Raw genomic sequence first — 13,925 nt, 5'->3', positions numbered from 1 at the left:
CGCCTCTCATGTTTCTCTTTCCGTGTGTGTTTGTTTGAGTGCTTTTACTGTTCATGGAACACACTCGTTTTAAGTAGAACACAGCGCTTCTTTGGTAAAGGAGAAAGTGGCACATGACAAATTTACGTTTAGACCTGTGAGAGGAGGGATTTTCTGACATCACAAAAAAGAAAAACTGGTTAAAAATTAAATCTATACAAATTTATTTGGAAAAAAATAATATACAGAGAACCTTTTCAGCAGAAATCATATTGTGTGAAATCTGTTAAAGGATAAGTCAGTGCTGAAATAAGGTTCATGTTTGAGGCTGTGCTTTCAAAAACACTATTTTAAAAGGTCATTTGACATGTTATTAATAAATACATTTTTTAACATTTGTTATCTTTTTATTAAAGGTGTCGTTGTGATTTAAAAAATTTAACATTTTAAGCATCCATTGTCAATAGTATGCTTTTAAAACTCTAAAATTGTGTGTATTTCCTTTTATGTTCTCCTTTTCCTGGAGCAGTTAGATGTAAACAACACCCTCAGGTCACATGTTATGGGTGTTGGAGCTCAGATACATTACAATATAGCACCCTTTTAACTTTACAGTACCTTATCCGATGTGCCATTTTAAAGCCAACATGTCAACGTAACCCTTGTGCTATCCTAGGCACTTTAACGTTGGGAGTTGGGTCATCTAGACCCACTAGACAGTACACTGAACCTTTTTTCTACAATGATTTGTGATCTTCACTGTTGTCCATGGATTACTTGAAATCTTTCCACCTTTATCCACCTTTGTCATGGTAGGGAGAACACGTTCCTGTAAGGGTGGGGTCATCTAAGATAGCACAAGGGTTTTAATGGCAATTTTTAACAAACTTATTCCAAGGTGTGAGTGAGTGATCCTGTGACAGACTGGCGACCTGTCTAGGGTGTGACCCGCCTACGCCCAACAGTAGGTAAGTTGGCTCAGGCAGCCCCATGACCCCAAACAGGATTCAGCGGGTTCAGAAGATGGATGAATGAATGAATGATTGAGAGTTCAGGAAGGAAAGGATTCAACTCCAAACCTTGATATCTGTCAAACTGTATCACCATTTAAGCCCAAAATAAGCTTTAAAAAGATTTAAGTAATTGTTGAACTGGATTCCAGGTTTAGGTTAGAAGATACATACAGTGAAATGGATTAGCAGCTTGAACTGCATCCCTGCAGTGGATCAGCTTGGGTTTTAGGAATGGACTGCTGCATTATCCTCCAGCTTGTTTAAGTGCAATAAAAACATGCAGCTTGCTTTCCGAGACCATTTCCTTCCAACCTGGCCTACAGGTGTCTGTTGTTTACTCTACATTTGTTGCAGTTAGAAATATCTTCAACAAATTCAATAGAGAAGAACCCTATTAGTTTAATGTATGTTTTTTATTAAAAAGAAGCAAAATAATAATAAAATTAGAAGAAGAAACTCAAATCTCCTTACTTCTTTAAAAAAGAAAAAATATTTTGGTTTGTTTTTTGTGTAACTACAAAAGTTAACTTTATTTCTATCTCATCTTTACCAGATGAAATTTTCAAAAAATCTTTACAATGTAAAGTACAAAGATTAAGACATTTTTCTACTTAGTTTTCTGTCAAAGACATGTAAGAATCAAATTTAAGAAAATCGAGTTGGGCATAATTTATACAACACAGCAGTTTGCTGCTGTTAAATCTCGTATGGAGAAATCAGATGGGGGGTGTTGGTGTATTAATATGAGGAGCATAAGCAGTACACCGCCGGAAGCTGTGGTCAATCAGCTTTGCAGTTAACGTGACTGTCATCATGTACCCCAACACGCATTTCTGAGCATGTGTGTCCAGTATTTTGTTTCCCACATACATTCACAGAGCTATCGTTCTATACTTCTAGGGCCAGGATATCCTATTCCTACCCTTTAATTATGCACATTAAGAAGGCCCCCCATCTGAGGTTTGGGTCCAGGTGATGCTGCTCCTTGGTTTATCCTTTATTAGATTGTACTGCATGAAGAACAGGACAGCAGCTTTCTGATCCTATTTATGTAACTTTTCAAGTAACTTCCTCTTTTTGGAGTTTTGAAACCTGCAAGATTTCTTCTGTCATTTCTGGGCAGCCGGACCGCTTTGTAAGTAGTGAGTGAGTGGTTATCATGATTGAAAGCAATACCACCTGTGCTGATAAGGTGAAATAAATCTGAGAAGCTTCTAGATGTGGAAAAAAACATGAGAAAAGATAAGTTATTTGTGTTTTTTTTAATAAAATTAGTCTCATCAGCAGAAATTAGAATAAAAGACAACTTTATTTTTATAGTGTTAATATTTATATTTCTTACAACAGACATGATTTTTTAACCAAACTGCACTAACTTAAGCTGTGAAGTATGTTTAAACATGGGGTGTATGTTGTATTTCTTGCTAGTAAGCATGAAAGAAATTTCAATAATTTTTTTTGTTTAAATAAATACAAATTGTTTGACTTTCTTCAAATTCATCTGTGTGTGAACTTCATCACTTAGATTGCTGCATTTTTGCAGATTATTACGTCTGCTGAGGGATCTGGATCACATTTCTGCACCAGTGGGGGTCCATTTAGTTGTTATCACTTTCTGTTGGTGTTCATGTGATTTGAAGACAGAGGAGCTCTGGCTGTTTTGTACCACCAGGGTGTGCAAAAGCTGCAGCATCAACATGGAGAACAAGGTGACCGAGACTGAACAAATAGAAGCATTTTTGTTCCACTAAAAGTGTAAAAAGAGATATTAAAATGCTGAAATAACTTTGTAACCACAACTTCTTCCTTACCTGAGTGATTTCTTTACACTTTTTACTTCAAGACTTAAACAATTTCTTAAACAACTGCTGATGTGTTACAAAAAGTCTTAAAATCAAGTGTATGGTATATTTTTTCAGCTCAACGAGCTTTGTTCTATTCCTTTTTTTGTCCCCTGCAGCCAGTAAAGGAGGTGCTCCCCTTGCCTCGCCAGTCCACCCCACTTCTGGTAACCTCCTCCTCTGCCCCCTCTCTGGACCTTACTGCCAGCTCAAAGAAACCATCAGCAGGCTCCATACAGCATGTTCAGATGGCCTCATCAGGTGGTCGACAAAAACACCTCATGTTTGTTACCCAGCATCATACAGACTTGTGACCATTTGAATAAAAAGCAGCATCTCATCTTTTACCATTTTTCAATGTTGTCACAGTGGTGACATCGTTTAACTATCTGCAGCCTCCAGAAAGAGACCTGACGCTGATGTCGCAAATGAAAACGATAAAGTCACTGAGACAGGCTGGCCTCACTGCGGTCTTCACCGGACAAACGGTGAGATGTTGAACACAGATTTGACACCTGCACAGAACCAAATTAGAAAGAATAGAGGTGACTAGTATCAGATGTAAAAAATAACCATCCAATGGGTATTTTTTTGTCCCCAGAGGCCCCAATTTATTGTGATCTTTCAGTCACTTTCTTGACTGCTTTTTATCAAACCACATTTTTATTTTAATATCAGTCATTCCAGCACAGTATTCAAGTTTTTAAATTATTTTAATCTATTTTTTTAGTCTATCTATTTAATACTTTCACCTTTGTTTTTGTGCATATGTTTATAATAAATTTGTCATGCCTGTTTCATATTCATTCCTATCACAGCCACTGTTGCATGAGGGGAAATTTGGACAAATATGCTGTGGTTGGAAAGCCCCTGTTATAGAAAAAGAATTAAAAGCAAAAGTCTGATTGGAGCAACAGATCAGGAATAATGCACCATCAAACAGTATTATACATTTTAAAGAAAATATGTAAAGCATCTGTGTAAAAGTTAGACAGTTTTCATGTCAAAGGCTATTTTATAAGGGATTATGAAACGGCTACAAAGACACAGATTAATAAGATGTCAATATAAATAAAAACTCATCCAAATGTCTATGTGAATTATGTATACCTGTTTAACTTAGACCAAATCATCATGTAAAAGTGGGGTTTCTCAAATTGTAATATGTATACATAGTTCCAAAATTAATTCAACAATTTTTACCTGTTAAAACTATAGTTTAAATACTATAATTAAATAGTTTGTGAAAAAAATGCAATAAAAAGCAATAGAAAATAGATTTTCAAAGATTTTTTAGTGTGTTTCAAAACTTTTCCGATTGTATTTTCTTCTTGTGTTAAAATTTACATTTTCTTTATTGTTTTGCTATAAAACAAGTGAGACTCTGAACTTCTGTGTTATTAATGTCTGTCTGTCTTTGTTCATCAAACGCTGACAGAAATTTGACAGCCAGGAGTTGGTTGAGGAGTTACCCATTTTTGATGCAATTTTGGCTGAAATTGATTCCCTGGTTCCCACTCACGATGAAGCTGGCCATCCCATAGCAGAGTGGAAACGACAGGTGATGGTGCGGCAGCTGCAAGTCAGGCTACAAGACGAGGAGGAGCAGAGGAGACAGGTAGTCTGTCGTGTGGTTAAACAAGCAGTGAACCAGAATGCTAAGTCATCCCTCAGGGTGCTAAACTGTCTTTATCTCACAGGATATGATGAGTGGCCACATACCAGTGGATGGCTGGAAGTACTCACAGGCTCATAATGCTGTCTTGGGGCCCTTCGGTGAACTCTTAACAGAGGAGGATCTGGTCTACCTGCAGAAGCAGATTGAGTCTGTCTCCCTGCAGAAATGCTGCAAAGCGTATGAGCTGGAGCTGGCCAGGCTTACAGAAGAGCTGAGAGCAATTTTTCCTGATCCCATTGTCAACATTTCCCTTAACAAAGAAATCCTTCAGCAAATGGACTCTGAGGGGAAAATCCCTCTGGCTCTGCCTGTGTGGTGCAGTCGCATATCAGAGCTGGTCAGAAGTATGTCCCTGCTTGTGGCTAATTTGACCCAAACTACAGAAAAAGAAGATGACTGGAGGGTGGTGGAAGGAGTAGTGGAGGGAATGAAGGGTCTGCAAGGAGTTACAGATGTGTCAAGAATAGGCCAAGAGACGGAAAAACCTCTTGAGGAGACTTCCAGTGGGTACAGGCTTCCACATATTGGGATGGCGTCCACCTTTAGTCATCGCTTAGAGAGCAACAGCTACAGTAAAGCTCGGAGGGAAAAGGTGGAGAGGGAGATTCAACAGTCTGGGGTGTCAGTAAGACACCTCAGATCAAATTTTGAGGGACAGATTGGTAGCATTTATCCATTTGCTGTTATGCAAGAAGGACAGGGACTGAAGACTCAGACTGGATCAACAGGAATCAATCACGATGTAAGCAAAAGGGTCAACCTGGAGGCTGCAGAAAAACGTGCACCTGTGATGGAAACAACCAGTTTAAGAAAGGAGCGAATCGTTGTTTTGTTTCTGAGTCACTGGAAGAAGTCTGCTTATGCCATCTCGATGAGAGCAGCGAGACAGAGACAGGGAGGTGTTGCAGCAGCACAGGCTCAGGAGAAAATCCCCTCCATATTTAACTTGTGCCAACAAAAAGAAGGTGTGGACAAACTGCTGAACTTCTGGAAGAATAAACAAGAGTTTAAAGAAGATCAGGAGTCTTCCACTAACCCCTCTGAAAATCCATGCCCCCGTGTGACCTACTCCCCAGAGCAGTTCCTGCCAGATGTGGATGGTGTTGCGATAAACCATGACAACTTGACCCTTGATCTCTTCATGCTGGGTTACTTTCACATGCTGGAGCAGGAGCTGTCTCCGGAGGAGAGGAAAATGAGGCACCTCCTCTGCTTTGAAATTTTTGACCACATTGGCAGCTTTCCTTGGGAAAAGGTGCGGGATTTCCACAAAGCTGTTCTCCAGGAAATCCAGAGTGGACGGCGACAGTGGAGTGATGGCTTTGAGGACCTCAAAGTGAGCTTCTTTGGTGAATCTCGACCTTCCTGCTGCCCGTCCTCATCATTGGTGCCTGGCTCCAAAATTGTGCCCAAGGTCATAGTTCAAAGTGCACCTTCAGAGGAGCACGACAGCAGCTCAGACATCCACTTCAACAATGAAGACATCTATAAATATATTGATCGCAGTTTTGCTTTCTGGAAAGAGAAGGAAGCAGAACTTTTTAATTTTGATCATTAAGCTGAAGTCTAATGTTTCTGTGGAAAACAATGCTGAGGTTATTATTCTGGATAAAACAGATTCTCTAAATAAAAATGTTTTGAGAAAGCATCTCTGGCTTTGCATTAATGCTCTCTGGGTTTATTAGAATAGAATACAACTTTTTAATATAATCTGGTTAAATAAATGTATAACCATATTGCACAAACACACGTTTGACAGTAAAATAAACAGTAGTGACAGTAAAAATAATTAATTATTCATAAAGAGGAAATTTAGAAAATTTTGAGAGAAAGACAAGGTTAACTCATTTACACTGAACAAAAACATAAATGCAAAATTTTTGTTTTTGCTCCCTATTGTCATGAGATAAATTCAAAGATCTAAAACGTTTTCTACTAATTAAAAATAACAATTTATTTCAAAAGTTATTCACAAATCTGTCTAAATCTGTGATTGTGAGAAATTCTCCTTTGCTGAGACAATCCATTCATCTCACAAATTTGCCATGTCAAGATGTGATTAGACAGCATGATTATTGCACATGTGTGCCCTACATTGGCCACAATAATTAGCCAATCTGAAACATGCCATTTTGTTTTATTAGGGGGTCTGGAGACTCAAAAAGCTGGTAAGTTTCTAGCACCCCACCATTTGCCTAATAAGGTGTATTGGCAGGTTGGTTTCTGCACAACAGAAATGTGCAATTCCTTTTTCTCTGTTTCAATCACAACCACACACCAGCTGAGAGTTATTTAGACACACCCACATCAATGAACTCCTCAGACCTGAACTAGACACAAAGAGGAAATCACAAAAACCCATTTCAAAATAAAATACACACTTAAAAAAAAGAAAAATACAACAGACATTGAGATCACACTTCAACACAGTGGAACACATCTTTGCATAGAGTTAATCAGGTTTTCAAGTGGCTCATTGTGGCGGTGGGGTTATGGTGTGGGCAGAGAACACAGCTGCATGGTGTTCTGAATGCACAAAGTTACTGCAACAAAATCCTGAGGTCCGTCGTTGTGCCACAAACCCAAGAACATTGCCTGATGTAGCAGCATGATGTTGCATGGCCCCATGTTGCAAGAATCTGTATACAACTTTTTGGAAGCTGAAAACATCCCAGTATTTGCATGGCTAATATACTCACCAGACAAGTCTAATTGAGCATGTTTGGGATGCTCTGGATCAGTGCACAGACAGCATTTTCCAAGATCCAGCAACTTTGCACAGCCACTGAAGAGGAGTGGACCAACACCAGCCACAACCTAATCAACAAATGGGAGCATCAACAAAAGTCTTCATTTCTATTTTATACATTTATATTTTTGCTCAATGTATACATTTATAAATATGGCAATACCCAATAAAATAGATGTACTTTGCAAATTAAATGAAATATAAGACCCAAAAATTGTAAAACGTTTATTTATGAGGTGATGGGCACATGTAGTTATGATTTTATAAACTGCGCTAATGCAATACACTAAAGATTAATAGGGAAATTTTTAAATACAGTTTAGCTTCACGTTATTAATAAAAAAGGTATATATTTCAATTTAAAAATAAATAAATACATAGATGAAATGCAATATTTTTTTCTTGAAAAAAGCACTTATTTTCTTCACTCATGTAAATACGTTTTAATTTGTGGTCGAATCGAAAGTTGTGGGATTGGAAGGGTTGAAATGTAGGTGAGGTTGCGCAGGCGCACAACTCTCATGAACTGACAGGAGGATGGTGCGCTGCATTCCCAGCATTCTGTGAGGAGGATCCCCCCCTGCGCATCCACGGCGAAGGAGACGCCGAGCAAAACTAGAATATAAAATCATCCAGATTGAGCTCTTAATCTGCCACCATGTCCGCTGGAGGAGATTTGGGGAACCCCCTGAGGAAATTTAAACTGGTTTTTTTGGGAGAGCAGAGCGGTGAGTCAATACCCGGGGAGGTTTGGATTATCCTCATCAACTATTCATATATGTTGAAGGCCAGGCATGTAATCCGTTTTAAATTGGACAGTTTCAATTAAATCCAGAGGATGTATCGAACTGATTTTGCTTTTTGTGACGCCCATAGTGTTTATTTTAGACGATAAAACATGCAAGTGAAGGGGGGAAAAGCCTCACAAACAAGGGGTTAAATCCTAGAATGACATATGACAATTAGAAATGAGCACATTTAAGGATAAAATGTAAAGAGATGGCTTGTCTTTGATGATTTAATGAATCGCATCTCAGAAGGCGACAGTTGTTTTGATGTGCTGCAGTGACCGTCAAATGTGCCCATTCTTTTCCAGATTACTTGTTTATTTAAGGCTTATTTTCGATCATCTTTGCTTAAATGTCGTGACTGATTTGTAGATTTCCTCTTCCTGCTGTTACATTTCTGTTTCTAGAGGGATAAGAAGCAGTCCCCTTATGTGTCAGTTCGGGACACACCCTAGGCTGGCGATGTCTGTAGCATCTCCAAACCACGCAGTCTCCTCCTCGATCCCATAAATTATCGAATAAAAACGTCATTGTTAGCGCCGTGGCATTATATGATATATTCAATAATCTATGTGTTTGGGGTGAAGATGGTATGATGCCATGACATAAACAGAGAAGGAGCAGATCGATGAGGTTTTCTTTGCAGCTGACTGAATAGGCGTAAGATGCTAGACGTCCCGAGTGGCAGCAAAGAAGCCTAGATTCCACTGAAAAACAGCGACAGACACCGGATCCGTATTTAATATGAACGCTGGCAGACTGGTGCTGGCAGACTGGTGTGTGTGTGTTAAAGCTGTGTGTCGAACAAAAAGCCTTCCTGAGCGTCTGCATGGCCTGTACTGCAATGTTGCTGTCCGTGGTGCTGAAGTAAAGGCCCGGTGTGGCCATCGTCCATCACTGTTCAAAAAAGCTGCCAGTTTAGAGGACCCTGCATAAAGGTGAAGGTATGAGGAGAGGGGTCTGCTGGAAAATGGACTCCCATCCTCTGAGAAAACTTTATCTACAAATCTGCTACAATAACTGCAAAATAAAATAATAAAAAAAATAAAAAACAACAATAACAAAAAACGGAAATCTCTGCTCTTGCATTGGTGCCTAAAACTTTTTTTTTTTTTTTTGCTGAAAAGCTAAATGATTGCACTCTCACTCTTGGGAATGTCAATATTGATGGTAAAGCTTGAAATGCATACACATATGAAATATCTAAAAAAAAAGTTTATCTTCAGTTTAGAATGTGTTTGTTCCTTATGTTTGTATAAGGCACTAATAGTTTAAGTCAAATATTTTTAAGTTATTAAAGCAACTGCAGTTAAAAAATAATTGCACAGTTGGTTGGCAGCATCATTTTTTTTGTTTGATTATAAATGGGAAATAAACAGAAAATCCCCAAAAAAAGAAAATACTTGATCATAATATTTATTGAGGACAAAGGTGTTTATTATTTAAAATTAATAATCAATTCACTATCACAAATTCGGTCATTAAACTTTGAAACTCTCTATGGTTAAAAGCGCAGCTTAATTTTCAGAAAAATGTAACTGCATTTCATTTAATTTTTTAATGGTTTTTAATCCAGTTTCCTCCCTTTGACAGCTTTCCTTCACTTTAATGGAACCACATTCTGTTTGATAGCAACTGTTATAGTGACATCATGTCAAATTCAAAGCTCTAGACATTTAACAGCTACCAGTCTGTCAATTCTTGACCACCTCAACCAACAAACCAGCATTTTTCTTCTCTGTTTCAGTGGGGAAAACGTCTCTCATCACCAGATTTATGTATGATAGTTTTGACAACACATATCAGGTAAGACTCATTAAATCCACATCATTTTATGAACTTGAAGGCCATTGTGGGAATTTTGATCAATATTTGAAAATACATGCGGGAGATTTGTTCTTATTGGAACAATAAAACTCTTAAAAGGTCGGCTTTCCTGTACCAGGAAACAAAGTTCAGTTGTACAGTGTGAATACTGACACCTATACAAATGTTCTGAGAGCATAATGTTACTACTATTCTTGACTGAATTTTATGTGAACCTTTGTGAAAATGTTTTATAATTAAAACTGTTTTATATAATTAGCTCAGCAAATTGTCCAGGAAGATAATCATTTTACTGTTTGAATTTTCTCCTTATTTTTCGTCTAACACAGGCAACCATCGGAATTGACTTCCTATCAAAGACCATGTATCTGGAAGACCGAACAGTAGGACAGCTTCACTTTTAACGTTCATGCAGGAACACACAGACAGAAAGTTCCTTACTTGTAGGGGTTTCAGTGCATGAAGATTTCTAAAGGCTTAACTTCCACTTTCTTTTGACAAAGCCTTGATTTGATTTGCTAATTTAATGCTCCTTCCGAACGCTAACATGATTTTCTCCAAGGTTATTTCTGGAGGAGAAAGCTTTGGCTCACTGACTTTTCTAGACCTATAATAAGTCTCACACATCAATCAACTTCTTTAGGTTTTATTAATTCTATTTTTGGTTCAGGATATCATCCTCTGCCTTCCTGCTGCTGAGCTGATATGAGCTAATTTGCATTTCATCCTTTGGACCTAGCTGTGATATTTAACGCAATACAAACTGAAAGCGAGTGTTTTTGTTTGCAGGTAAGACTGCAGCTGTGGGACACAGCTGGACAAGAGCGCTTTAGAAGCCTCATTCCAAGCTATATAAGGGATTCTACAGTGGCTGTGGTTGTATATGACATTACAAGTAAGCAGCATAATTTCCTTCCAGTGTGACATCAAATGTGATAAACTTCCTGCAAAAATTATGGTGTAAAAAAAAAGTTTATTTTGCACTTTTCATCAAATGTTTCATCTTCACAGACGTGAATTCCTTCCAGCAGACCTGCAAATGGATTGATGATGTCAGGACAGAGAGAGGAAGTGATGTCATCATCATGCTCGTTGGCAACAAGACAGACCTGGAGGAAAAGAGGTAAACATGCTGCTCCAAATTTAGATCGAAGCTTTAGCTGCAAATGGCCATTTTTCTTTTTCTTTTTTTTACAGGAAGAAGGCTTTGGAAAGCTGCTCATCTGTTCTGAATGATGTAGTCTCAAATGTTTAACTTAGTCTTATGTTCCTGCAGGCAGATCACGATCGAAGAAGGAGAACAGAGAGCCAAAGAGCTGAATGTGATGTTCATAGAGACCAGTGCCAAGACTGGCTCCAATGTCAAACAGGTGATCCCTGCAGTTTCGCCATATTGTGGGCCTCGTTTTAGAGCAGATTCACTATCTCTGCTGTGCACCCCCATGATCATGAAGTCACCCAGGATAATAAATAAGATTTATAATTTAAGGAAATATGTCACAGCCTCAATAATCCTAATTATTTCTAGTCCAAAAGCATATAATGCAAAATAAAAGGCAGTTTAGATAAATGAAGATTTGTTTTGCTCAGAGAAGGAAGTTCTGGTGTTTTTTGTAAAAAAATAACACAACTCTACTCAAATCTAACAAATGTTATTTTATTTTTGTTTCTAATCTAATAATCTAAAAATGTTAAGTGGCTTAGTGTGATTTTTTTTCTAATTCTTCTTAAGTAAGGATAAATAGTAAATGTCACATTTTACACTATAAAGATGCACTACATAAAGTCAAAGTAGTATTTTCAACCATTGTAGGATGCTTGAATATGATCTCATTAAAACAGAGGGAACATCCAAACTTCATTACAGTCAACTGACGTTCAGAATTGTTTTTTTTAAGAGGGTGCACCCTGGTATGTCATGTCATATAATGTGATTCATGTCATCTTGCTAAACAAAACATTGTCCTATTCACTTGTTTTATAAACATTTAGTACATAATTTTGTATCTACTCTTCCTTTTCTTATTTTCTAGGTTGTTGCATAATTTTCTAACCCATCTTTTCCTCCTCTGCTCTTCCATAAATTCTCCTCAAAGCTGTTTCGCCGAGTCGCAGCAGCCCTCCCTGGAATGGAAAGCTTGGACGATGCAAATCCCGAAGGCAGTATCCTTTACATCCAACACAACTAGCTGATCAGAGATCCAGGCAGCTGAGAAATTCCTTACAAATGGCTTGACGGCTGCTGGCACTAGTACAAACATTCAGCCCAGTCTGCCGTCTGCAAAGGCATCCGCCATTAAAGTCTTCAGGCTCTTGATAAAACAGGGCAGAAATTTAACAGTTTGTGTTATAAAATGTGAATGTTAAAGAGGGTGAAAGGAAATTTTAGAGAAATTCAAATTTTGTTTTCTCCATTTAGTATTAAAAAAAAACAATTCTCATTCATGTAGGTGACGTCTTGAAGTTGAGTCATGGCATCTGGAATTATCGTCTTCTTTTTTTTAGAGATGTTTTGCCACTCATCCAAGCTGCTTCGTCCGTCTGACTGATGAGTCGGAGTCTGACAGACAGAGAGGCAAAACATTTCTGGAATATAGACAATAAGTCTAGATGACATTACTTAAATTCAAAATTAAATGAAAGAACATTAAGATTTTAAAACGCAGTTTATAAAAAAAAAGTTTCTTTCAGAAAAAAAAGCACTTTCGACTTTACAGTTTTTTCTTGATATTTTGTGATTTTTCATTGATGGAGGATTAAAAAAATATTTAACTATGTCTTGGGCTATTTAATACCTTATTATGTTAAAAAAGTGACTTTCCTTAACTGAACAATCCCCAGTGATTGACATCAAGCTGGACAAACCAGCAGAGCCCACTGTCCCTGAGGGAGGGTGCTCCTGTTAATGCAGAGCTGCATTTGGACAGCTTACTCCACATCATAGGCTTGTTGTGTTGCTTACTACTGGTTAGCTTCCAGGTGACTTCTCTAAGTGGATATAAAATCTGGGCCTTGTACTTTAATTGGACAAACCAAATATTACCTTTCAGTCTTGTTTAGTTGTAAGATATTGTATACTTTGTCAATATGTAAGTGATTGAGAAAGAAAACGGATAAAAAAAGACATTTGGGGAAAAATAAAAAGAGAACTATCAGATGGGGTTATTTTTTTTTTTTGCTGTTATGTTTTGTAATTTTATATATAAAATGGAAAGCACCAAAAATCTTGCCTAAGCAAAGGAGAGGAAAAAGTTAGTGGTCAGCTGTTTTCCAGATGGTTGAACATGTCTGAATGTCTGCAGCACGCATGCACGCTGATCTGATCTTTGATCTAATGGCCTGCCCTCCAGGGTCTTCATCCTCTGTAGGGAGGCTGTTTATTTAAGAATGTTTTATAGCATTTCCCCATGGCATCTCATGAGAAAAAGTATTGCTTTTGACATTCTCACAAGTGTCCGCTTTCAAAGGTTCACCTAACAGTAGCTGTGAAAATGTGGCACTCTATCTCTCTATGGGTTTAACTTTTATAGAACAAACTGTACTGTGGTTAAAAACAAAACAAATAAAAAGACAACTTGCTATCACAACTCCCCATTACTCAACAACTCCTTGTTACCTTCCTTCCTCCCTCCTTCAAGTGTCCTCACCCTTCTATCCTGGTAATACACATGTAAGAAAACACTGTACTGCACTGCACTGTATATAATGATGTAATATGTATGTTGTAAACGTCCCTCTGTAGAAGTGGTCCTTGTTCACCAGTATGAATAATGTAATAATGTTTAATGATTAAAAACTTAAAGATTAAAGGGCTTCACTCTCCTAACCATCCACATTCACAGACTAACAAAAGGCTTTTTTCTGTGTTAATGTCGGATTTCTTATCTCAGCTTTTATGGGATGAGTAATAGCTTTTCAATGAACAGATAAGGGCAGAATTTAGTTAGTTTTAAAATATATATTTATGTAAAAACAAGCCCAACCACAGAAGCAGCCACCATTTTGAAACAGACATCTACAGACCAGAGAATGACAAACATTTTTGTTTTT

General features: G+C 37.8%; 2 protein-coding genes across 3 annotated transcripts; both read left to right on the top strand.

The window, feature by feature from the left end:
- Positions 1-1,613: 1,613 nt before the first annotated feature.
- On the top strand, positions 1,614-6,159 carry LOC101160353 (espin-like protein). 2 transcript variants are annotated; one of them, XM_023965734.1, is made up of 3 exons: positions 1,614-3,094; positions 3,203-3,321; positions 4,272-6,159. In XM_023965734.1, exon 3 carries the CDS (start codon positions 4,537-4,539, stop codon positions 6,067-6,069), a length of 1,533 nt encoding a protein of 510 aa, XP_023821502.1. In that variant the 5' UTR covers positions 1,614-3,094; positions 3,203-3,321; positions 4,272-4,536; the 3' UTR covers positions 6,070-6,159. The 2 variants fall into 2 exon arrangements, with proteins under 2 accessions (XP_023821502.1, XP_023821503.1); XM_023965735.1 differs by having other exon boundaries at positions 1,614-3,321.
- Positions 6,160-7,775: 1,616 nt separating this feature from the next.
- LOC101156359 (ras-related protein Rab-6B) lies at positions 7,776-13,710 on the top strand. Its single transcript, XM_004079246.4, has 8 exons — positions 7,776-7,988; positions 9,796-9,854; positions 10,205-10,258; positions 10,665-10,770; positions 10,887-10,998; positions 11,152-11,245; positions 11,972-12,038; positions 12,717-13,710. Exons 1-8 carry the CDS (start codon positions 7,919-7,921, stop codon positions 12,779-12,781), a joined length of 627 nt encoding a protein of 208 aa, XP_004079294.1. The 5' UTR covers positions 7,776-7,918; the 3' UTR covers positions 12,782-13,710.
- The last annotated feature ends 215 nt before the right edge of the window (positions 13,711-13,925 follow it).

This window comes from Oryzias latipes, chromosome 17 (genome assembly GCF_002234675.1).
Source record: "Oryzias latipes chromosome 17, ASM223467v1".
NCBI lineage: Eukaryota > Metazoa > Chordata > Actinopteri > Beloniformes > Adrianichthyidae > Oryzias > Oryzias latipes.
The sequence above is the reverse complement of the archived record's forward strand: the minus strand, read 5'-3'. Positions and strand labels throughout refer to the sequence as shown.

Bases quoted from the DNA above. Each gene is read 5' to 3' on its own strand.
- LOC101160353 (XM_023965734.1), top strand. From the start codon at position 4,537: ATGATGAGTGGCCACATACCAGTGGATGGCTGGAAGTACTCACAGGCT.
- LOC101156359 (XM_004079246.4), top strand. From the start codon at position 7,919: ATGTCCGCTGGAGGAGATTTGGGGAACCCCCTGAGGAAATTTAAACTG. The intron at 7,989-9,795 runs GTGAGTCAATAC...TCTCTGTTTCAG, and splicing joins TTTTTTGGGAGAGCAGAGCG to TGGGGAAAACGTCTCTCATC. The intron at 10,259-10,664 runs GTAGGACAGCTT...TTTTGTTTGCAG, and splicing joins TGTATCTGGAAGACCGAACA to GTAAGACTGCAGCTGTGGGA.